The 27,334-nt window shown below is 35.0% G+C and overlaps 1 protein-coding gene across 2 annotated transcripts in view; it reads right to left on the minus strand.

Moving 5' to 3' along the window:
* Srbd1 (S1 RNA binding domain 1) overlaps positions 1-27,334 on the minus strand; it is a 227,160-nt gene that overhangs the window by 123,388 nt on the left and 76,438 nt on the right. For both annotated transcript variants that reach the window (XM_074049618.1, XM_020168980.2), the window contains exons 11-14: positions 26,559-26,666; positions 22,581-22,738; positions 18,092-18,182; positions 17,255-17,362 (exon numbers count right to left, since the gene is read on the minus strand). In XM_074049618.1, coding sequence (XP_073905719.1) covers positions 17,255-17,362; positions 18,092-18,182; positions 22,581-22,738; positions 26,559-26,666 — 465 coding nt within the window. The remainder of the gene's footprint in view (positions 1-17,254; positions 17,363-18,091; positions 18,183-22,580; positions 22,739-26,558; positions 26,667-27,334) is intronic.

Raw genomic sequence — 27,334 nt, forward strand, 5'->3', positions numbered from 1 at the left:
CATTGACAAAAAGAAAGAAACGGAAAAACACTCCAGAAAAAGAATTAATAGGAATTAATGGCAGTTTGAATGGAGGATGTGACAGAATAAGAAATTAAAGATTACACATCATACCCAAGAGAATTATTAGCCCACCAACAAAGGAAGAGATTATAAAAGAACATAGGAAAAGCAAAAGGGTTGAGTCCAAAGCAAGTTGTTAAATTTGGCTGACCATGAGGCATCAGAAGGATACCTGAGACTAGCATAAAACTTTTAATTGAAGTCTAGGTCACCAGAGAGAATTTGAAACTAAAAATGTAGTCTTAGAACCTACAAGATCTAAAAGATGAAACCCCACAAGTAGATGAAGCGATTATTTAAAAAAAATGAGATATATAGGAAAGACAAAAGAATGTGACACTGTAGTAAGCTCTCAGGCTTTTAGCTATGGAGGTGAATTAAAATGAAATATTTCATTCCTATGTAATGCAAAAAAAAAGATGCTGTACATACACTAGATTTTGGAGGCAAACTTTCCCTCAAGATATTAAATACAAGGAAGACAGATACATTTTACATTTTTCCACTAAGCACCACTTCTCACTAAGGAAAGGTAGTCAGAAGTAAGTTGAAAAAAGCAGCTTAAAAAAAAAGAAGATGAGTAGAAGCAAATCAAATCCGAAAGATCTAAGATACAATAGCACAATGCACTCCTGAGGTAGTCCCAAGTCTGCTTTCTTTATCTACTCTCATATCACCCTGCCAAAACCCATGAGTGAGAAAAATGTTGATTCCTGTATCTGAAAGTTTGAGTAGGGATTCCTAACATCCTTTCAGTCTATCTGTACTCAACAAGAACTCTTTAAAATAGAAAAAACTGATTTTGTGGTATAAATTTTAATTATTACTTTTCCCAAAAAAGTCTAAACCATCTAGTAGCATCTTCTACTGAGAACAACACAGAAGAATGCCCCAAAGGTCTTGAGACATAGGGGGCCCCTAAAAAGGGGAGGAGATAAAGAAAATAGGGATCTGAGCTCCTCTTGCATAGCCAGTAGATCTTAATCCAAAATAAGCCAAGGACCTTGAAGAGAATAAATCACTGAGTCTTAGAAACTTACACATATGGTTTGAATAGAAATGGGCACTCTCAAAGTATTTCTCATTACTGATGGCATTACAGAGGCTTCTTTGTATCTATATCCCACAAAGTTCTGAGTTCTGAGCCAGAAATAGCCCAAATACATTGCCAAGAACAACTTAAAGCAGAAAGTGGAATATGACTATGTCAATGATGGTAGAGGTGTTTGAAATAATGGAACTATCTAATACAAACCTGTCACATGTTAAGGTCCTTTGTAGTCCTTAGATTCATGAAAACCACTATTTTGAAAGGGAAAATAAAAATGCCTTGAAAAATACTAAGAATTTTAAACAAACAAGGTAAATTAAAGATTCAGTCAAAAATACACCATCAAACTGCCAAGCTGGTGATTCAAGTTCAAGTTGCAGATTCAAGTTATTTATCACCAAGGAACTAATAAATATTACTTAATGATCCTTGTTTATGGTGACCCTTATCAAATTAGCTTTAGACTAACTTGCAATTAATGTGTTTGAATGTCAGCATATACAATACTAGGGCCAATTTATGATCTGTAACTAACTATGCCGATCCTAAACTAGGTAGACTCCACAAAATCTTAGAATCTTAGAAAAATAAAGAATAAATAAAAAAGCATGAGTCACAGGTCAACCAAAGGACTCTAATCTAACTAAGAGAAAGTTAAAATGCTAAAAAATAAGATCTTGATAACGTCTAAGCAATATTGTATTTCATAGTCTCCCAATTCTCTATGACTATGACAGATCATACCAAATTACTAAAGGAATGTGTCCTAGTTGTAAAAGAAGACACTGTTAACTGTGAAGGGGACGGAGGGACTGGATTTGAAGAGCAATATGGCCCTTATTTTATTACCTATTTTCTAATATCCATCTCTTTCAACCCCAGAGATCAGTCTTTCAAATGGAACAGGTGAGCCATATACGGCATATGGCAATGGGAACAAGAAGTTCCACACAACCTTTATCAGAAAATGAGCAAGATATACCACTTACAACTGCCTTCCTTAATCACAGATTCACATGCCAAATAAATTGCAGCACTGCTCACTCCTCATAAATACGAGGCTATCTGTTTTCCTAAAACCCAAAAAGAGCCCTCTGTCATTTATTCTGTGTTGACAATTATAGTGTATCTCAATTAATGTGCCTTCCTTGAAAAGGAAAGGCTCCTATTAAGCTCCTCTGTGTCAGCTAGTATTGGTTTCTTATACTTTATAGACCAAAATCTTTATTCCAATAAGTTGCCAAAGCCAGGTCCAAGTTGAAATTTATTTTAAGCCCCTACATGAATAAAAAGTTAGTTAAGCAGATAATTACAAGCAAAATCATAGAAATATACTAATTTTATATAATAATCTTATTTTTATATACTAATATGAAGTATTTAGTAATATATAAATACACATTAACAAACATGTTTATAAGAGTTCTTATTACAATAGATTTTAAATGACCTCTACAAATCAAGGTTATGTTAGTGAGTTACAAACAAAATATAAAGTTTGAAGGCAAATAAATTTCATTTTCCAAACCATTCCAAAATTTCTAAGTTTTCACTATTGAGATTAAGAAAGTTCTATGGTGAAGATGATAGAAACAGATCCATATATAACCACAGTGAGAAATCTAAAAAGTAAAAGTCTTTTATATGATTTGTCTGAAGTAGGGAGAAACAGCTAATTAATATCTGTGAAACAAAAAAGGAACCAGTTTCAAAACTTAGTTACAAGAAGTTGTGCCCTCATATATTCAGCCCAGAACAGAGACAATAGCTTCTAAAAGATGTATTTATGGAAAAATAAATATTCCATAATACATATGGAAAACCTTCTCTGGGTCCTATTTCCTTTGTTCTTTCCTCAGACTCAGTTTCCCACATTACCATGTTTAACAGCTTTTTCTCATATGGCTCAGTAAAAAATAAACAGGCTGTAAACTGGTTAAATGATTTCTGTATAAGATACTAACATTGCCTTTTATTCTCTGTTTTCTTTGGCCACCCTCTTCATTCTACTGACAACCAAGGTAAGTGTCTTCTCCTTGGAATCATAAGCACTGTGTTGGACTAGACTGCCTAACCCACAGAAAAACATAAAAACAAGATTGGAAGGAGCACAGTTGAAGAAGAGTGTGTTCTTGACCTCTCATTTACCCTATGTCTAACTATTGCCACCCCACCATGGCCATTGCCACCACCACCATACCTACCCCACCCCCCCAAAAAAAACTTGAAACACCTGCTTTAAATTTCTTTTAGTGCAGCAAGCAATAGCTTGTAAAAGGATGCAAACCAGCTGAAACATTTGACAGACAGTGTTAAATACCAGAGAATTCCTATCAACCATTTTACTTTAAAAGGTGCTTTGATGTTGGCTATCTTTCATGTACCTCTTTCATGGCACATTAATAAAGAAAACGGAGCCGAAGTAAATCAAGACCCAAGGTCACGTCTAGAATTACAGCACTGTAGGTACCTGATGAAATACGGATTAATGCTGCATGAGTAGTGAATAAATAAAAGCACCCCAACCCACCAATCAGGCCAGCTTTACAAGTGCTTCTGAACTTTATTCTGCAACTAGACCTGAGACATCTTTAATCCTCCATGCCCCTGAAACCTCATTATCATAATGTGAACCCAAATGTTAGGGTTCCTTCAAAATGCAAGTGCCATGAAGCGGAAAAGTAATGGGAATTAAGCTGGGTGTAACCTTAGAAATGTACGGATGTGGAGAACTTGAAAGTGGTATTTCAATAAGTTAGGAGAGCTTAAAACAAAGATTTAGCCACATAAAATACATTAGAATCAAAAGCCCACCCCACCAGGCCAAGAAACACAAATAAGGTAGATTCAAGAACTATTTTCACTGTCTGGCCTTTAAATCTCCAAGTCCTATATAACCAAATGAAAAGGATCTCAGCAAATGATTCCAGCAATTTTCAGTTCTGAAATGAGATAACCTAGTGATCGTGCACAACTCAAACAGTAATACTAAGAAAAAACTTAAGTGTTCCTCAGCAATCAATTGAACACTTCTTTTTAATGTGTTGGCTAAAGGTAAGGGAAAACAGCAAGCTGTTCAATACCATAGAAAAGAAAACATGCATGAGAATAGACTAAGAGTTAATAATTTCAAAGTAAAAATGGTATTAACCCATGACAATGCAATTCTAACCCTTACCCATCTAATTTACTCCAGGAACTATGATCAAAGAGCTGAAATTACTGAATATTAACATTTGTCTTATATGTACTACATGTCTGTGTTCACTACAACAAAGAATTTCAGCACAAATCCTGATTACATTCATCCCTATTTAGCGATAGTTGCAAAAAGTCCCCAAAGATGGACTATACAATCCTATAATTTGGTTCCTAACTTTACCAAGAACATCATTAATGGAAAGATCTGTGTATAATTATATCACCCGCCTATTTACAAGCATTAAAGTCTTATACACTATCCTTTTCTATTCAACTGATATCTATATGACAGAAAGTACTGCTTATATGATCTATTTACTTTAGAAAATAACAGAATGATAGACATGAAATTGGTGAACTCTATGCTATTTTCAAAATCACAGTGAAATGTAACTTTGGAGGAGTACCAGGAATGTAAAATGGCACATACACAAACTGAGAATAGACAGAGAAAAAAATGTAAAATAATTGCTCAAAATATGCACTTATTTCTTTGATTTCTAAAAGTTATCAAAAACACATAAAATCCCAAGCTTCACCAATTATTACATTAATGCTGAACATTTTGTTGTTTAATTTGTATTTTAGGTTCTGTTTTAGCAAATACACTTGTCTAAACAGAACATCTGTTTTAGTTATACTACACTGTATCTTTGGCAAGAACTTACAATAAAACTAACAAAAACAATCAAGAATTTGTATTGGAACTGGCAACAAAAGCAGATTTGTAACCAAAAACCTTAAAGACATGAAATGACCATCACTGGGCTCTAGGCCAGTTCTAATCTAAGTCAATAAACAAAAATCTGCAAGAAGGCTATAGTTAAGGGTGGGCTGGGATAATGTCTACAGATATTTAAATTGGACTTCGGAACACAAAAACACATGGGTTACAAAACTGGTAAAACATATTTTATTTTGATCAAAAACTGTCAAAGTGAATTCAAATCAAAACACTATTTTAAACCCAAACACACATATGCACACGCACACCAATTATTTATTCCTTATGCCTCCTTTCCCACCATACTTCACTGAAAGTCTATTTAAACCATGTATTTTTTAAAAACATTCTTTTTTTTTTTTCAAAAAAATGAGCATAATTTATTTTTAAACTTACTATCACAAATATCCCAGCAAGGAAACACTGGACAAGAGTCCAGTGTTTTTGATAAACAGAGGAATAGAGACAGGAACATAAAAATGTGAACAGCAACAACATTCTATAAGGGCACTTATATCATCTCAAGCCACTACTAAAGAAAGAAGTGAGGAATTCAAATACCATATCACCTTAATTTGTTGTTACATATAATAACCAAATTAATATCCAGAAAACAATGTAGGCTGTCCCAAGTTATAAAGCTAATTCATGCCAGAGTGGTGGTGCACACTTGTAATTCTAGCACTCAGGAGGCTGAAGCAGGAGAATTGCAAGTTTGAAGTCACCCTGGGCTACACTGCCAAAACTGTTTTAATAAAAGGAGCGGGAGAGAGAGGGAGAGGGGGGAGAAAGACAGTGAGGGTGGGGAGAAAGTGGGGGGAGAAAGGGAGGGATGGAGAGATAGAAAGAGAGAAATAGAGGAAAGGAAGGAAGGAAGGGAGGCAGGGAGGGAAGGAGGGAGGGAGAGAGAGAGAAAGAAAAAGAGAAAAAGTTCTAAGGCTAATTCATGGCCTTTTCTCATTAATAGAACACCTTCTTATGTAAAACAGAAAGTATTGCACTAGTGAGAAATAAATAAAAGTAACCACAACTTTTTTCCAAATAAAACAGTATTACTTCATAACATTATGTGCCTTACATAGCTAGATATATCTTAAACTAAGCTTAGTGATTTTTTGGAAAGCAAATTTCTTTAAACTAAAGTGAAATAAAAAAGTTCAGTTGGTTCAGGGCAGGAGAGATCTGTTGCATTTTATTCCGATAGACTCATCTATGGTCAGAGTTCAAAGAAACCTTAGAAATCATTCCATCAAAGTTTCTACAAAATACCCTCTAGCATCATAAAAGACATTTATTCAAATTATAGTTCATAGAGTAAAATTAGGTCCAAATACTAAAGTCTTTCAAAGCTTTTTGTTTTAAGATACCAATTCTAGAAAACCTCAATGTGCATGTATTTGCATGCCTCCAAATCTTGATAAAATTATCACTAGAGGGCTGGGGGTGTGCCTCAAATGGTAGAGCACTTGCCTAGCAAGTTCGAGACTCCATGTTCAACCCCCCCCAAAAAAGTTATCACTAGAATATTAACTAATATAGTTTCGGTGGCTTGGCACCATGGTCTCACATCAGAGGTTAGCTACTCAGTACCCTCTTGGGAGGCACATAATGAAATTTCTAGTTGGTCCATAAGGATATTGAGAGACTATCAAACGCTGTGCTCATCCCCATATGTGTCTACCAGTCTAATTTTCCTAAGAGAAAATGAAATAAGACAAAGTGCCAGAGGTTGTTGTTCCACTGCCCCTTCTAAGTGCATATTAACTAACCTTTCATAATAATCTTGCCTGATTGCCTGACCACGATCACATTCAGTAGTCTTCTAAGTAGCCTATTTTATTCCCCCTTTGGAACATCAAATTAACATCTCCAAGTTTCCACAATTTCTCAACAACTACCAACAGTGGAATCAAAATTTTATTCATAAATACACCCAGAACTTCACAAAATATCTCATCTTGGTCAGAGGATGAAATGAGAAAGAGAAGCTCTCTTGGTATCATCATATTTTAATTGCATTCCGGTTTTATTTTATTTATACTTATTCTATCTTTTCAGCCCTCAAATCATTCTACCTGACAAACCGAAAAAGGAGGTGAGCAATTCCAATTTCTCTTAGCCACTGATTAGGTCATTGCCAATCAATTAGAATTATCTACAAACAATGGGATCCCTTTTCTCTCTTTTCCCTAAGACAACCACTAAAAGTCTTTTATCCTATACTTAGCACTTGGGGAGAGTTTTGGACCTTAATCTTTAGTCTTTTAGTATGTGTTTGATAGATTAATAACTCCCTTCTTCCACACATTCTTGGTTACGTTTTTTTTTTTTTTTTTCAGTTTTGTGTATGTCCTTGTAAAAATCCACATTTGACAGTAGTACATACTACTAAGTCTGTAGTCAGTACATACAAACTGGTTGGCTTTCAATTTCCAATTGTTTTCTGAATTGTGGTAAATTCAGGGACGTCAACGTGCTCTATTCAGAACAAGATGGAACATTTGCATATTAAACATGATTAAATATTCATGAGCTAAATCAAATACTAGAAATCATCAGAAAATTAAGAAAAATTCATAAATGTAAAATAAAATTTGTCTCAAACTTGGTTTGGCAAAGAAAATTCATAATCTTCTTCTAGAAAAAAAAATTAGCACTTTTTTTGTGTGTGTGGTACTGGGGTTTGAACTCAGGTCCTCGTGCTTGTGAGGCAGGTACTCTACCACTTGAGCCACACCTCCAGTCCAATCACATTCTTAATAAAATGCTTAAACAATTTTTAATATACTTTAACAGATATTAAGACTTGTTCTACAAACCAATCACAAATATTTTTGTTTTTCTGCAATGATTATTTACATTCTTTTTTCCATAACTGTTGAGACCAAGAGTGCTTCTCTGAATTGGCCCACTAGAAGCTTTTTCCCTTACAGTAAAATTATAATAAATCCTTGATATGTGTGAATAACCAAAGCGTTTGGAACGTTTTCTTGACAAAGGAGTCACAATTGAGATAATTCTATTAATTTAATTTTTCCAGAAAATTTGGAAAGGATTATGATTCATAATTTTACTGGTAGAGTACATTAGTCAGTTCACATGCCTCTTATGTGTTCTGTGAACTACTGCCTTATTTTCTTTCCTTGAGAGGATCTTTTGCAATTTTATAACACAGTATTATATTTCTAAGAGATGCCTACCTTCTCATTAGAGACTCCTGAAGGCTGACTTTCTCTCTTAACTTTGTATTTTTCAAGACTTATAAACTTTTCAAAGGTTAAAAGGTTGCTGGAATCCAATTGCAGTGGCTCACACCTGAAATCCCAGCAACTCTGGAACCAGAGGCAGGGGAGACTTAGGGTTAGAGACCATTTGAAAAACAAGTAGGGGATTGAACTTTGATCACCTGATAAACTGAGAGCACACAAGGGAGGTATAAGGATAGGTAAGACACCCAAAAAACAAGATAGCATTTGTTGCCCTCAATGCAGAGAAACTAATGCAGAAACTTTAAGGCGACAGAGGCCAATAGGAGAAGGGGATCAGGAACTAGAGAAAAGGTCAGTTCGAGAAAAATTAATTTAGAAAGTAACACTTATATACAGGAAAGCAATGAGAGGAATCTCACACTATAGCTGTCCTTATCTCAAACAGCAAAAACCCTTGTTCCTTCCTATTATGGCTTATACTCTTTCTACAACAAAATTAGAAATAAGGGCAAAATAGTTTCTGCTGGGTATTGAGGGGGGGGAGAGGGAGGGGGGCGGAGTGGGTGGTAAGGGAGGGGGTGGGGGCAGGGGGGAGAAATGACCCAAGCCTTGTATGCACATATGAATAATAATAATAAAAAAAAAAGAACCCCACCTTGAAAAAAAAAAAAGTAGGACTAGGGGCTCAAGTGGTAGAGGAAGCACAAGGCCCTGACTTCAACTCCCAGTGCCACAAAAATAAAAGTAAAAAAAGGTTGCTATATTTCATGCAGCAAACTTTCTCAAACTTGATTGGTTATCATAGACAGTAGAAAATACACTTTATATCACAGTTCAGTACAAAACGCAGATATGCAACCAAAATATTCATGAGATGATACTTAACCTACTACATTTTTTAAAAAGTGCTTGTTGGTAGCCACTACATTGATTCTACCTTTTGCCAATGAATGGCAACCTACAATCTGAAAAATCTGGCCATTGAGAGGTCATATGACATGGCAAAACGAGGGTAATGAGGATATAAATCTGAATGATATGAACAAATGAGAACATAAACTCGTCACACTTTACTTCAGCCTGGACGACTTTTTTTTTCTCTCTTTTATTTTATAGTTTTTTACATTTACGTACATGTGTATACATTGTTTGGGCCACCTTCACCCCCTCTTCCGGGCAAAACCTGTTCTGCCCTCTTGTTCTCTGATTTTGTTGAAGAGAAAACATGAGAGATAATAAGAAAGACACAGCATTTTTGCTAGTTTGCGATAAAGATAGCTGTACAAAAAGATTCCTAGTGTTGCCTCCATGCACATGGGTATCACAACCCACAGTGGTTCATCTCTACCAGTCCTCTTTACTACTTCCTATCCTTCCCATAGTGGCCTCTGCCAATGTAAGATTACTATATTTGCTCCTCTACAGTAACATATCAACCACATTCAAGTTTTAGGTTTCCTTCCCTTTCCCTATTCCTCCCATGTGCATTCTCCCCTTAGTGTGTGACCCATGTCCAATAATATCACTGCATTTGTTTTAGGTCTATAATCCACATGTGAGGGAGAACAAGCAATGGTTTCTTATACCATATCACACAAAATAGAACTTCTATTATGATGGCATAAGAATATCTGTTATACTTGCATCTATCTAAAATTCATACTTATTGCCACCCTCTGTTCCCTTCCCTTGCTTTTAATTCTCTATGTAGGATTTATCACTAATTCACACAGCATATATAAATATTCACATTTACCTTTTTGTCTACTTCCTCCACCAGAATGAAAGCTTCCAAACAGAAGGTGCTTTGTCTTGTTCACTCATTCCCAGAGTATAGGTCTGTGCCTGCCATACATTTGGGTGCTGAGTAACATTTTGCTAACTGTATGAAAGCACATGTAATGGAATGTTTTTGTTCTTGGAAGGCCTGTTTCATCATCGTCCTATAAAATGGGTGAGTGTTTGGGAGTGTGACAGGAAGGAGCTAAAGAGCTGAGAGAGAAAATGCTTTTAGGAAGATGACTAGATACTATGGAACTTCTGCTATATCAACAGTTCACGGAGGGAGGGTATCCCATTCATCACAAGCCATGTCAAAGGGGTTTCACTGGGCCCACACCATGACTTCACCTGTGTTTGCTGGAGTATGGAGATCTAAACATGCCTTAGAGAAATGAGTAGCAAGAACTCTTCTAAGAACACAGAAAGAAAGTATGAGAGGGTAAGGAAGACAGATAAAAACAGAATCAGTGCAAGCATTAAGCATATGAGAAAGTAAGGGGGGAAAGGAACAAAACCATGCTAAGGATAAGTTATTGACCCCCCTTTGAGAGGAGGCAAGGATACCAGAACCAAATGGGTCTGCAAGAGGAAGTGTATGGTAGACTTTAAAGAAATTCTGTCCTGAGGCCTGAGTAGCAAGTTACCTAGACAAGAATGGACTTTGTGAAGCCCAGTTCTGGAGGACAGCCACAAGTGGTCCACCTTCAGATATCTGCTGTGTCACAGTTCCTAGAGGGCAAATCTCAAAAAACAAACAGAAAAATTCTTCAAAACATTCCATGAAAGAATCAGAAATTGTATTTGGGTCACCCAGAGGGCCCTATCCCCAGATGGCAACTGTTCCTACCTCCTAAGAGTATGCTTCTTTTCTTCTGTTCTCTTCAGCTCTGAGGCCTCAACTTAGAGGGAACAGAAAATTCAACTACTGGACTGGGGAAGAAAAGAATAATAAAAAGGGAAAGAGAGAGGAAGCTAATCGTGCCAAGTGCAAACTACTATAGTGAAGCAATGTCCCCAGAGTGAAACAGACCTGCTACAGAAATGAACTTATATCAGGATTATAGCCCTGATTATTGTACTAGAGAAAAATATTTCAATTGCTGAAATGAGACTGTGCTAATGGCTAAGAAGGACTGAAAAAGCTCTGAGATCTGTTCATTATTCAGGCAGGGATGAATATGAGCTCATTCAAACATAAATAAGGAATTAGAGTAACTTTAAAAAGGGGGGTAGGGTTCTCTTCAGGCACTTATTGAGTCTATCTGATTCAATTCAACATTTGTGTATGGCAAATACATGTTGAATAAACAAGTACATAAGTAAAATACCTAGAAAAAATTTATTAAAGTATAAATGTCATTCCATGACTAGAGCGTTATAAATAATTTTTATTTTCCTCTTTGTGTTTTTCTAAATTTTTCAAAATCTCTCTGAGCACACATCAAATTGGAAAAAAATTAAGTGACCAGAGAACAAAAGCTAAAGTTAAGAGGCTGGTCATCAACTGAGGAAATGAGGAAAGAAACAAGTAATTCTCAAAATTCTTAACTAAGGTGATTAAGAGCAATCATGTTCAAAATTTTTCTTATGATCTCATATTTGTTTTTGGTTACTGAAAAGCCCAAATTTTAAATTTAAAGTAAATTTAAAATAGAAAGCCAAGAGGTGATCTCTGTTTCCCAGTAATATGACAAATTATCTGCCTGGGCGAAGCTATTATTTTACAACTGAAAATCCTAAATATGATACAGCTTCTTAAATGCATCAGTAAGTTCCCAAGGGAGACCTTAGCAAACAAGAAATGGAAATGGAAAGCTTGGTTTCTATATCTGGCTTTCAACTGAGGGCATGCACTGAACAGAGTCAATTTCATTTTCTTTTTTGCTTCATGGCCTCCCAGAGCTTCACAGAACCCAATGAATAGAAGGCAAAACCAGGGTCCACCTAAGGTAAGTGCTGACACAATAGTTCTCCACCTACCCTTACACATAAAAGTTGAGACACCACCCTTGGTAGAAGTGTGACATAGAAATAAACTAGCTACATCCTACCCCTAAGAGAGCACAATGAAAATGGACTGTCTCAAACCTTGTCAGAGGCATCACTGATAAGAATATAGAACCACAAGCCTTCTCTCTAGTCTGCATACTAAATTCACACTATGTGGGTGGGCAGAAAAAAATTCAAGCAGAGAATTTAATTTAAGTGACCCCAAACTGGTAGTATCTACAGGAGCCTGGCAGAGGCAAATGCATATCCTCTTTGAATAACTTGCAATCAATACAGGCCTCAGTGAATTCCCACAGAAAAAGTCCCCATGAAAATAATTTTCCAACAAACTGAACAGAAAAAGAAACAAAGCGCCACAAAGCAGAACCAGCAGTTATAACAGATAACAGAAATAGACTTGCAAGGTTCCCAGACACTTAGAATGATCACGCAGACTACAAAATACAAAGCTTAATACAGTTAAATAAAGACAGGTTTAAAAACACATTTATAAGAATAATCACATAGATTTGAAAAAATTAGAACATCTAAAGATGAAAAAAATAACTGAAATCAAAAATTAAATGGATGGATATCAGTTCTCTAAAAATTTAATGATAGACATAAGTAAGTTAAATTACAAAATTTCTAGAACAAAACCATACAAAGCTTGGTTCTGCCAAATTTTTGTTTTATTTTGAGACAGAGTCTTAATACATAACCCAGCATGGCCTTGAACTCAAGATCCTCCTGCCTCAGCCTCCTGAGTGCTGGGATTACAGGCATGTACTGCCACGCCTGGCAGAACATTTCTTAAATAGGAAACAAAAAGCAAAATCTATTTTAAAAGTTGAAAAACTGGACTTCATCAAAATTTAAATATTTTTCTATTCAAAAGATTCTGTTTTGTAAAAAAAAAAAAAAAGAAAGAAAGAAAGAAAGAAGAAGCAGAAGATGAAGCAAAGAAAGAAAAAGAAAAAATAATCCAATTTCTTAAATGGGAAAATGTGAATGGATACTTCACCAAAGATACATGATGGAAAATAAATAAACAAAGATGCTTGATGTCATTAATCACTAGGAAAATACAGAAATACATATTAAAACCACGATGAGATATTACACATCCATTAGGATAGCTAAATTAAAAAGGCCCGTTATACCAAGCACCAGCCATAATTTCATAATTCCTGTCAGTATATGGAGAAACTGGAACTTTGATGTACTGCTAATTGGAATATGAAATGGTACCACCACCTTGGAAAATAGTTTGGCAGTTTCTCCAACTAAACATATACCTACTATATGAGACAGCTTTTCCAAGTCTGATTATTTACCTAAGAAAGACGAAAGCAGCTGGGCAAAGTGGGTAGCTCAAGCCTGTAATCCTAGCTACTTCGGAGGCAGAGATTGGAAGGATAACTATCCAGGCCAGCCCAGGCATGAACTGAGATCCTATCTCAAAAATAACAGCCAATACAAAACGGTTGGTGGAATAGCTCAAGTCGCAGGATATCTGCCCAGCAAGTGAGAGGCCCAGAGTTCAATCCCCAGTACTGCCACCTCCCCCCAGAAAAAACTGATGAAAGTAAATGTCCACGCAAAGACTTTGTTCAAAAATAATTGTGCTCTTTTATTTGTCATAGCCAAAAACTGGCAAGGATCCAAATGTCAGGTGAATAAATAAACTAATTATAATATAGTTATACAGTAGAATAGACCACTACTCAGTAATAAAAGAACAGTTACTGGCATATGCAGCAATATGGATTAAGATCAAAGTAATTATGCTGACTGAAAGAAACTAGTAAGAAAAAAAATCACATTTATGATTCCACTGTATGGAAGTGTAGAAAATAAAAACTGTAACTTTGTATAATTATAGAAAATAGATCAGATGTTGCCCAGCAAAGGAGAAGACAGGGGAGGGCAGGGGAAGGTAGATTAAAGGGTATACCAGGAAATTGGATGGGGGGTAATGGATGTGTTCATTATTGTGATTGCAGTGATAGTTTCATGGGAGTATACATATGTCAAACTCATGAAACTGTAGACTTTAAATATGTACAGTTTATCATGTCAATTATCTTTCAATAAAGCTAAAAAACTAGCAAACAGAATTTCTAAAAGTGAAAGACATGATAACTGAAATTAAAAATTCAATAGATGGGTTTGACAGCTAAAGAAAAAGCTAGAGAGTACTGGGGAAAAGACTTGGAGAAATCAATGTCAAATCAGCCCAGACAGACAAGAGATAGAAAATAAAAAGAGAGAGGTTAAAAGCCATGAAGGACAGAGTGAGAAGGCTGAAATATATATAATATATTCATATTATATATATATAATATTTTATTTCACAATAATTTTTTTTCTTCCCATTCCATCTGGACTTTTATATGCCCTGATGATATAAATGTTTCTAGATAACAGATCCCTAATTAGCCAACATATTGAGAGGAGGGAGATATCCAGTACAGAATTGATTTATTATATTGGGTTTGGTATTTCAGCACCGTTCAGTTAGGAAGAGTTGTAAGGTGTCTGTTTAAACCCACATTCCACAAAGATTAAGCATAAAAACATTCACTTCAGCTTAGTGCAGAGTGGTAATGATTAGAAAACCCCAGCTATCAAATAAGGAATGACTAAAATAGGGTATAACCACACAAGAGTGTATCTGCAGTGGTTTTTAAATGATGTGGTAGCACCACTTGTTTGAGTATACTGTACAAAAGTATGGAACTATCACAATGAAATTCTCCCATATTATTAACATGTGATAATCCAAAAATAAATTTAAAAATTAAAAAAAGTTAACAAAAATTATAGTGTAAAGTATGTTTATTGGCATGAGAAAATGATGACAATAAATTAAGTGAGGAAAAGGATATAAAACATAGTGTCATTCAGGCAGGTGGTAAAGGCCTGTCATCCCAGCTACTGGAGAGCAGGGCAAGAGGATCACAAGGTTGAGGCCAGCCTAGGCAAAAGGTAGCGAGACCCTGTCTCAAAAACAAAACACAAAAGAAACAGGTTAAGGCACAGCTCCAGGAGCAGAGCATTTGCCTAGTATGTGTGTATATGTGAGGTCCCAGATTGAATCCCCATTGTCACAGACAAGCAAACAAAAAAGAAGTGTGAGTCTTTTTCATAATATATACATATAAGAAAGAGCTAGCAATACACTCTTAAGCTATAAATAATAATTTAGGCAATAGAAAATAGAAAATCCTACCACATACCCATATTTTCTAATTAACCTAGAATTTTCAATTCCTCTAAAGTAAAAGGTGGACCTTTTTTGTTTTAAGGCAAACAATTTTCATTAGCTTCACTATCAGGCATTTTTCACAAATGAATTAACTTTTTAATGCTCAAGCTATTCTCCATAATTAAGTTAGAAACTCTGTAAGAAGGTACATGAACTTATCTTAAGCAACAAAGCTATGATTTCCTTTTCTTTTTGTTTTTATTGTTGTGCTGGGGGTACACTGTGGCATTTACAAAAGTTCTTAAAATATATCAAATATATCACACATGAACTCACCCTCTCCATCATTCTCCTTTATCCTCCCCTCATCCCACTCCTGAAATAGTTTCAACAGTTCTCATTTTTCCATTTACATACATGTGTTGATTCCTTAAATTGTGTTTTCCTTCTATGAAAGGCTGGTACCCTACTGGAATGACTAAGGAAGAACAAGCTTCCACGTATGATTCCCAGATGTCTAGTACCAGGCCTTTTTTCCTAATATGATCTGGCTTAGGTCCCTGGTGCACATCTAACCTCCAAAACTACATCTTCAGCCCTTGATCATTCCTTCATCACATACCATTCTACCTTCTTAGTTCAATCTCTTTTCTAATTCTTTCACTGTTCTCATGAAAGGGGTCAGTAAGCAGCAAAATTAATTTCTCTTATTTTCTATATTTGCCTACTCAAATTCATTATTTATTGCAGCTTTCAGAGTAGAAACATTAAATATTACTTTCAGTTCTTTCATAGTTCATTAAATATACAGTTCTATGTAATCATTTCTAAAATCACCCAAAACTATCATTTATCTCTGGGAAAACATAAGCCTATAATTTTTCAGTTGCAAAAACCAGAAGAGTAGTTCACAGATTTAATAAACATTTACTAAAGCAACATTGTATGATTTTTGTCTATATGAGCTAAACATCCATAATCCAAAAATCTAATATCTGAAATGCTTCAAAATCTGAAACTTTTTTGAGTGTTGTCTTGACAACACAAGTAGAAAATTCAATACCTGACCTTATGTGATAGATCCCAATCAAAATGCAGGAACACCATAAGCACTGCATAAAATTACCTTTAGGCTATGTGCATATGGTATATATATATGTATAGAGAGAGAGAGAGAGAGAGAACAAAAATAAGTTTCGTGTTTAGACCTAGGTCCCATCTCTAGGATATCTCATTATGCATATGTGAATTTTTCAAAATTAAAAAAAAAAAAAACACAAAATGTGAAGTGGTTCTGATACATATACTCAACTTATAGTAATTCTGGTCAACAATCTTGGGAAGACTTACTAAAAATAGTTTAATGTTTAATATTAATAAACATTTACAAAGTTAATAAATACTTATTAAGATAAACCCATAAGTAATGAACTGAATGTGAAGGAGGTAGAGACAAATAAAGAGCATGGACCTTGGATTTCAGGAGGCGTCAGTGAAGGAAGCCTGGCTACAATGAATATGAATGCAAATGCCTCTTAAGGAGCCAAGTTATTTCAACATTTCAACAAATTTCATTCCTTACACAAAAGAAAACAGTATTTTTTACAAAAGAAAAACAGGAGTAAAAGATACAGAAATACTTTTTAATTGGTAATACTTACTTTTGCTCTCCATTCTGAAGGGCAATGATTTATAAGCTTAAAAACTTTGGGAAAAGAAGGCTAAGTTATCACAGTCTATGGCTGCTAGCCTGCTATACCATTCACTTATTAGTTAATGGTTAACTAGAACTCTCCGACCATGTTCACTCTAGACCCCATGCAATTAACTGAGCCTCCATATGCAGCTGCAGTAAGAAATTTCAGGACCCTTTCCTGCTCTAATCATTCTTGTAAAATTCTTATGAATATCAAGTGGTGATTTGAAAGACATGTATCTTAAAAAGAGGAGGGAGAATTCATCACAAAAGGAACTTTAGACGTTCCCATGCCTCTCAAGAAAACAAATATTCTTAACATCCTTACCAGTAAACAACATCCAGCGGTGCAAAGTAATTTTTCATTATCAGGTCAGCAAAGTAAGCTTCAGTTTCCCGACAGGCAGTTCCATTTCCAATCACCACTGTGCTGCAGCTTCAAGGGAGAAACAGAATAAGAAACTGGATGAGTTCAAGGCATGTTTGAAATCAAGCAGAGAAAAATGTACAGAATGCACAAATACATCATTATACAATGCTCTTATTCTCTCGTATATTCACACAATCTCTCCGTTATTTCACAGGGGAAATACAGAATTAAATAGAATAAAAACACTACCCCTGCATTTGATACAGGAGGCAGTGGAGAAATGGTTTACTATCATATAATCTCAAGAACAGTCATATAGCTTTCTTCCCATCTACAAAGAACCAAAATAAAACACAAGTAAACTCAGGAGCATTCGAAGTCATAATAAAGACATTACAACTGAATCATTTAATATGTTGTTAATTTCTAGGGCTTCTAACTACTACCATATACATTCCTAAAGGAAGGAGGGAAACAAGGAGGAAGGAAGGAAGGAAGGAAGGAGGGAGGGAGGGAGAAAGGAAAGGAAAGGAAGGAGGGAAGGAGGGAGGGAGGAAGGAAGGAAAGAAATGCTTACTTCTCCCCATATCACCACCTCTATTTGTGATGGGGGCAGAGGACAGGACCAGCACTTCTCTAGTCTCCATATGTAGATTTCTCCAACAATTTGCCCCAGTATTATTTTACATGATTCCTTCTTTTTCTCACCAAGGCACTTCCCTTAATCCCTCCCTCCAAATGCACCTCTCATTGGCTGAGCCACTGAAGTACTTGAAAGATTACTTATTTTCATACTTGAAATTCAGCAAAAGTCTCTTTATTTTCTCTGCTTCTCGGAAGCCTTGTCCACAATGCAAGTAAACCACATCAGTATGAAGTATCTGACCTTTAAAAAAATGAAGAAAAAAAGCCATTTTATAAGAATTACAAAATATCAATTTGCAATCATAAAGTATAAAGGGAACTGGCAGGTCTTTTAAAGTGAAGTCTGAATCATCCATATTCACTATATTAGATTTTCCCTAAGAACTTTGAAATACTTCATAGTCAAAGCACAGGATTTCATTTTGCTCCATTAAACATTATTAACAGGATAATATACTAAGATAACTAAAAGAGAAATGGTTATAACACCTAATGTTAATAATTGTAAAAGCTAACACTAACTGAATATTCACTACAAATCACACACTGTTGTGATATGATTCTTTTTTTTTCTTTTTCAGTGGTAGATATATGAACTTATTTATTAATTTATTTACCTTGTATAATTCTTCAAGCTAAGTATTTAAGAACTGTGAGCTTTTCTGTATTCTTATACAGAAAATATTTTACTTTAATTGCAATCACTATTTCAATTAAAGTTATTTATAAAAATCTGAGGGGAACCATTTAAGCAATAAAACTAAGTGAGCTATAAGTAAATAGCTTATGAAGTCTGGAAGTGACAATCAAATAATCCCAAAGAAAGCAGAAAGGAAGAAATGATAAAGTTAAAAGCAGAAATTAACAAAATAGAAAAACACACACAGAAGGATCAACAAAATTTAAAGTAAAAAAAAAGGGAGGGGTGAGGATAGGTAAGACACCTAAAAAATTAGCTAGCATTTGTTGCCCTTAACGCAGGGAAACTAAAGCAGATACCTTAAAAGCAACTGAGGCCAATAGGAAAAGGGACCAGGAACTAGAGAAAAGGTGAGATCAAAAAGAATTAACCTAGAAGGTAACACACACGCACAGGAAATTAATGTGAGTCAACTCCCTGTATAGCTATCCTTATCTCAACCAGCAAAAACCCTTGTTCCTTCCTATTATGGCTTATACTCTCTCTACAACAAAATTAGAAATAAGGGCAAAATAGTTTCTGCTGGGTATTGAGGGGGTGGGGGGGGAGAGGGAGGGGGCAGAGTGGGTGGTAAGGGAGGGGGTGGGGGCGGGGGGAGAAATGACCCAAGCCTTGTATGCACATATGAATAATAAAATAAAATTTAAAAAACTTAAGAAAACATATACTTTCAACAATATCAATCAACAAAAAGAGTAGAAGACATAAATTACATTAGAAATGGAAAAGGAATATACAAATAGAAATAGACAGGCATGGTAACTCTGCCTATAATCCCAAAACTAGAGACTGAGAAAGGAGGATCATGAGTTTGAGGCTAGCCTGAGTTACACAGTGAGACCATGTTAGAAAAAAGGAAAAGTACAAGAAAGAAAAGAGAGACTATCATAAATAACTGCACGTTGATTTAGATTAAATGGTGACATGAATAAATTCCTAGAAAACTCTCACCAACGCAGACTGAGAATGTAAGCTTAAAAACGTTCTAAAAATATTATTGATTGCTTATAGCAATACAATATGCAAACTGATCTACCACCATATACAGAAGAAAGCATCGTGACCAAGTTGAATTTATTTAAGGAAAGTGTAATTTGACATAAAAAAAAAAAACTAAAAATAATTCACCATAGTCACACAGTAAAGGATAAAAGCTATATATTTCAATACACGCAGGAAAAAACCTTGATAAAATATATTTCCCATCTGCTATACAAATGAATAGCATAAAAAGTAGGATAACAAAACCAAAACCCATGACTGTATCTGTAACAAAGGCAACAAAATTACCCAAAACACCAAAAATTTGAACGAGTGGGAATAATGAACTGGTCTCTTCCTCTGTACAGGTACATCTGTGTGGGAATAACCAGAAAGCAGGAACAGAGTATGTGATGGCCCTGGCAATGATGGGATTCCCAAAATGTCAAAAAGTACTTCTCTGGAAGTCACAACAGTCAGCTTGAGAACAGGAGCTGAAACTGAGAGAGTAAGTATAAAAGTTGTCCAGTAAATTCTGAAAGGACTGAAAAACTCCAATCCCTGTGAACTCTTGAAACTAACAAGGTAGAAGACCCCTTTCAAGACAAAATCCCACAATGAAGAGAAACAGCTGGGAATTACCTCCAAATTGAGCAAAGCAAGGATAGTATGAGCAAAGGAAAAAGAAAGCCCAGATAAAAGAGGAAAAAGCAACAAAGAAGCAGATTTCAGAAAGTGTAAGGCTTTTTCCATATCCACAGAGTTGTGTTTGCTTGGTTTTGTTGGTGGTGGTTTGTTTTCCTTAACAATTTGGGAGAAAACAGAAGCAAAGTTCTACAGGTACACAGCTAGAAAATCTTTCCTGTCCCAGTCTCTCCTTTCTAAAAGATCAGTAAAACCAGTTTTATATAAAACTAAGCATTAGAAAAGGATGGTCAAATTCTATCAGAATGATTATTTTTTAACACAGGAAATAAAAGACTAGTATAATGTTCTTACAGAAAGATGTGCTCATAAAACAAAACCTAATATATGAGAATGAGCCTTAAAAAAAAAAAAAACCAGAAACATTATAATACACATCAGAATAAGAAAACTTAAAGAATGAAATGAGATAACTCAGGAATTAATTTGATATAAAAAGTAATAGGGCTCAATTCTGTAACACATCCACTAAACATTGCATCTGTATATGAAGATAGTATAACAAAATGCACTTAAAGCTGTTGAATAATAGGGGAGCAAGGAGATACAGAAAGAATAAGTAACAGGGTTAATCTGATTAAAATACAATGTATACATATGTGTTATACCATGGCAAAATCCCAATTAACAATTAATACAAACTTAAAAAATGAAGGAGAGGAAGGTAAAATAAGTCCTATCTAGAGATGGGTACCAGTAGGAGGGGGAGGTAAACAGAGAGGGCAAAGGACGGCAAATATGGTGGATACACTTTGTGTATACCTGTATAAAAACAGAACAATGAAACCTGTTCTAAGAAAGGGGGAAGAAAGGGATGAATCTAAATAAGATACATTGTAAGCACATATCTAAATGTCACAATGAAACTCCCTTGTACAACTAATATATGCTAATAAAAATGCAAAAACAAAAAAAGAAAGAAAAGAAACAATACAGATTAGCATGGCCTCTGTCCAAGGATGACATGAAAGAAAAATTATTGGAGAAATGAAAATCTAACCTAAAAGAAACAAAGAACAAATAAACATAATAGTAAATGTTGTAAGAGAAACATATGATAAAAAAAGGTAAAACATTACAAGATAAAAGGAAAGTTAAACAGTAAAGAAGGTCACCAGAAAACTGTAGTAAGTATTAAAGAGAAATTCTAAAACTGGAAAAAAACAATAACATAAATAAAGAACTAAATAGATGTATTTAATAGTAAATTAGACAAACCAGATTAGAGGATTAATAAATTTAAACAAGTAATAAAACATAAAACAAAAGAATGGAAAAATAGAAAAGACTGAAAGGTATAATATACAGATAACTGAAATTCCAGGAAGAGTGCTAGAAGCTACAACAACTCAACAAGAATTCATTCACATGTACATATACACACACACAACATAAGCACATCATATGAAAATCTTAGCATTCATAGGAAAAATGGCATATTACTTTCATATTGTTATGGCTTAATAATATTAAGATTTTTGGCTAACTTCTCAACAAAAAATATAATTGAAAAATTAACAATAAAAACCAGGAGAATGGAGGTTTGAGGCCAGCCTAGATAAACTGTCATGAGACCCCATCTCAATCAATAGCAGGGCAAGGTGGCATGCCTGTCATCTCAGCTACCAGGAACAGTAAATGGGAATACATTGGTGCAGGCTGGCCTGGGCAAAATGTGGGCTCCTGTCTCCAAAGTAACCAGGGTAAAAAGGGCTGGAGGTTGTGGCTCAAGTGGTAGAATGCCTCCCTAGCAAGCACCATGAAGCCCTGAATTCAAGCCTCAGTACCACTAAAAAAAGTAGTGTAGTTTTTCATGCAAAAAGAAATGTCTTCAAATGGAAACACAAAAATGCAGAAAGAAATGAAAAGTAATAGGAAGTATACAAAAAACAGAAAAAAATATTAACTGGACAAAGCAATACAGTGTCTTTGAGTATTTAAAATATACAAAGAATTAAAATGTATCACATATAAACACATTGCAATACACTGAAAGAAACTGGGGGGTAAAAGTTCAAATATGAGCCTAATTAATTCTCAGTATCTCCATTGAGATATGAGAAAGGGATCCAATGTGTTAATTGATCAAGTAAGGGAAATACGAAGTTTGATTCTCTGATTCTGATATCCCTATGGAAAACATTTCCTAAGCCTCAGAAATCAACATTATTTCCAAATCCTCATGAAATCTATGAAGTGAAACTTAATAATCAACTAAACAACTCTTATGTGAAAATCTGAAAGAAAACTTACTGGTAGGAGAAATTATAGCTAATTTGCAACCGTGTTTATAGCCAGGATCTACTCCCATCAAGGTGCGGCCTGGAACAGGGCTGGTTAAAAGAAGCTGACGAAGGTTCCGTCCAAACATCATTACTGATTCCTTCTCTGCATCTGATGTCAGTTTGGCTCTTCAAAAAAAGGAAAAACAAGCACTTAGATTTTTAGTCACACAAATTTTGGAAAGGCATATTTATTTTGTACAGTTATTTCTCACAGGAGCATTTACTACAACAACTTAAGAGGAAAAACATCACATACAAAAATTATATTGAATCTATTTGTCAATCTCAATAATACACAATACCACAATTTTGAACCAAACCTTATAAACATGTCATACCCACCTTCCTTTTCTGTCTGCTCTCTGTTATACACAAGTCATATGTGTAACTGTGTATGTATGTGAGAAAGACATAATCATTTGTATAATGATTTCATTGTCAGACTGGGGACATGGTTCAATTGGTAGAGCACCTGCATACAAATGCAAGGCCCTGAGTTCAAACCCCAGTACCACAAAAAAAAAAAAAGGAAAAGATTTGGATATCATAGGATACATAGGATGTCAAAATTAAAGTTTATTAAATATAAACACAAATTAGAAAAACAAATTATTGAATCATAAGAAGCCTCCTCCAATAATATTTAGCTTTATACCTTCATCTATAAATATCTCATCTTCTCAATTTCATATTCCATCTACCCCTTATCATTCTCAGTGACATGGCCACACCACAGATACTAATAGTTAGTCCAGAACCATGACTCATGTACATAACTTGCAGTTTTATCCAGAGAAATTATTAAAAAGTATACTTTTAAGACTTCTTAGGATTAAAATATGTGTCTATTACGGGCTTCAAGGCATCCAGAAGCTAAGTTTTATGCCATTCCTCTACTTTACAAAAGCACTCAACATATTATTTATGAAGTCGTAAGAATTTATTAAAAGTATGTCTTCCCTATTAGACCAGGTAAAAATACATGCCATTGGTAGCAAGAAAATTGAGATTACAAAAGTAATTCAAAGCATGTTTTGTAGTGGTATGAGGCAGAATATCTACATATATGAAGATGCACACAACCAACTAATTTTTGCTTCTGTTGCTTAATGCAATTTCTCTCATCTTCTCCAAAATTTCACTGTTATCCTCTCTGTGTTCAGCCAAACAAGATGAAAATGTATCATTACAGGTATCTGTGAATCTTCATGTTTTATTTTTATTTATTGGGTAAGCATTTGTTGACAGTCTTATTACACAAGGTACCATGACTGGTATAATAGATACAAAGCTGAAAACACAAGATCCCTGTCCTGAAGACCACTGTCTAGAGGAAAAAACACAAAAATACATGGGTAAGTCTAAAATAATAAGTACAGGAACCCATCAGAGGGATAGCTAAGCTGGGAAAACTTTCTAGAAGTGATGTCTTCTCAGGAAAAAAAAGAAGGAAAAGCAATAGTATTAAACAAACAAAGATGGAGACAGTAGATGGAAAGCAGGGAGAAGATATCTCAGATAATGGAAGTAGCACATAAAGGCTCATGGCTAATCATAGAAAAAGTAAGCAATTTTATATAATAAAGTAAAAACCAAATAGCAAAGACATAAAAGTTGTAGAGCCAAGAAAAAAACATCACACAGGATCATGTATGTTCTTCTAAAGAACCTTGATTCTTTCTTGGAAACGAAGACTATCCACTGGAAGATTTTAAGTAGATATGTGTGAAATGATGATACTGGATTTTAAAATGGCAATGTAGAGTCTCTACTGGGATAGACAAGGCAGAAGACAGGGATCATCTATGACCCCAGTACAGTAATCCAGACAAGAAATGATCGTGTCCTAAACTAAGACGGTAACCATGGAGATAAAATGGAGAAACAATTTAGATATAATAAAAGAGGTAACAATTTAGATATAATATACAGCACCTGGTAACTGACAAGGTAGGACTGATAAGAATAGATGTGAAAGAATGACACATAGATGAATGGTAATGATAGTCATGGAACTAAGAAATGCAGAAGTAAGCTATACATATGATATAATCAACGAATAAAATGACTGAAATGTAATATAGTCTATATGAGCTCATTTTTGCTTTTTTACTGTTGTTGTTTTGTTTTTTCTTGCAGTACTGAGGCTTGAACTCAGAGCCTCACACTTGCTAGACAAGTACTCTACCACTTGAGCCATGCCTCCAGTTCTTTCGCTTTTAGTTTGTTTTTCACATAGAGTCTCATGCTTTTCCCTGAGCTAGTCTTAGACCACAACAGGCCTATCTCCGCTTCCTCAGTAGCTGGAATTACAGGTGTGTGCTGCCACACTGGACTATGATCTCTTTTAATACACACACAAGTGGAGAAAATTCTGGTTAACTATGGTTATTTCTTGGTAGTAATATTACATGTTTTTTTTTTCCCTTTGTACTTTACTGATTTTCTTTCCATTTTTCTAACACTAGGCCACATTTCTTTTTAATTAGAGAAATAAAGTTTTTCCTTCAAAAAATAATAAAAGCAAGTGGTATTCTCTTTTTAAACTGCTGCTCAGATAAGTATTTCTATTAAGAAACACATTGCTAGGCATGTCTACAAACTAACTTAGAAACTGATTAAGATGTATTGTTTTAACCATAGGTATTGTAGAAAACGGGGAAAAAGTACTCTTGCTTTCCCATCACTAATGAAAATAAAAAAGGATTATATATTAAACACACAAAACTGCTTACATTTAATATCGATGAAATTACTCTTCATGCAATGAAGTCACTCAAATCAAATATATACAAAAATATCAAAATGCCACTAGACAATATAAACAATGGACAAAACTGAAATTTTAGATAAGTTTTTCCTTCATGAAGAACAGAATCCCTTACTTTTAAAATTTTTGCTTTAGTACTCAAAAGCAAGAGATGTTACTTCAGACTTGAAGTAAAACAGAATCCCAAAAGGAACTTTATTTTTAGGTGACATCTAAGCCAAAGAGGATGAAATAGGAGACTGAATGTCATTGATAAAAAGAAATTAGACGATGGAATATTCTACTTTTTTAATAGTACCAGCTCATTCCCTGCTCTGAACACTTTTGAATTCAAAGGCCAAATCCAAGAAAAGATAAACATTACACTCTGCTAGAAATTATAGTGAAACTAACAGGACGGCTAGAAGACCACAGTCCCCAGGAAGCTCTTGCTGAAACACCTTTTTTTTTTAAGTGAGAATGAAACAAATCCATAGCACACAGAAAATGTAGTACACATATATGAGCGAATGCCTAATTTTAAAAAATCAAGACAGGCTACAAAGAACTGAGAACAGGGGGTTTTGCCTCCTTAAATTTCTTTTCTTTCCATCTTCTCTAAAAACAATTCTATGCCTCATCTCCTTTGTAATTTTGTTGTTATTACTATTAGAACTTCTACTAGTCCACTGACATGGCTATTTCATTCAGTCATCTCCTGAGGATTATCATTGCTGGTAACTTTTTCACCCAAACAATTCCCACTTTGAGATAAAAACATATACATTAACTTTATCTCTTCATAGTAGTAAATTTATCATGTCCTCCACTGATTTCCTTAAGCTTTCTTTGGCTCTTGTGCCTCAAAAAGAAAGAGTCTCCAAGTAACTTCTCCGTTAACTTCTCAGTCAGTTTCTTCTAAGTCAAATCTCTAATCAATAAAATCATTTGTTTGGCTTAGTTGTCAAATTGCAAGGCTAGTACTGCAGAACTGTAAGGGGTATATATTAAGGGGTCAAGGTTTAAAGAGCATATCACAATTAGGATTGAAATCATGGCTTAAATTTAAGACTGTGATTCTGCCTAAGTTCTTTGGCTTGGTTAGACAAAACAAATATTTACTACATGCTTCAAATGAGACTAGTACTGCATGTGATAATGAACAGTACACAAAATTAAACAAGACAAGATGCATACCTGAACTCTCTACAGAGGAGAGGATAAATAAGGCGTTTGAAGGAATCATCCAGTGAATTATGTAAGATCTTCATTAACTCAGGCCTTGCAAAGCCACGTGGTCTCCACCTGCAAAAAAGAAAAGCCCACACTAAAACTGATATGACAATAATGAAACCATGAAAGGGCACCTGGAAGAAGGGGAGGGTGGAATAGAGAAGGGGGTAGGGTCTCTATAGAAGCCAAAGTAATATAATCTGGAGGAGAGGATGTGGTGTCTGGAAATTGTTACCCTAACATCTGGAGTTTTTATTTTTAAGAACCTGCTAACTATAGTAAGACAAAACTTAAAAGAAAAATTTTCATCTTCTGGGAAGAGTCTACAAAGCTTTATTGATAATGGCCAAAATCTTAAGATACAAGAAAGTCACCAAAAAATTATTACAGCACTGCAGTGAACTAAACTGTGACCTCCCCCTCCATCCCTTGCAATTCATACATTGAAGCCCTAACCCTTTGTGTGAGGATATCTAGAAATGGGGCCTTTGGAAGATAACTAGGCTAGATGAGGCCATGACACAAGACAGCTTGCTCTTTCTCCTCATCTACTAGGTGATGACACAAGGACAAAGCAGCCTTCTGCAAGCCAGGAAGATAGTCCTCCCCAGGAAGTGAGTGGTAAGCTTCTTGAGTTGGAATTCCCCAGCCTCTAGAACTGACAGACATTTAATGTAGGTATTTTGTTATGACAGCCCAAGCTAAGACAAGCACTATGTCCTTTTCCCATTTCTTGATCC

Source organism: Castor canadensis, chromosome 12 (assembly GCF_047511655.1).
Source record: "Castor canadensis chromosome 12, mCasCan1.hap1v2, whole genome shotgun sequence".
NCBI classification, from domain to species: Eukaryota; Metazoa; Chordata; class Mammalia; order Rodentia; family Castoridae; genus Castor; species Castor canadensis.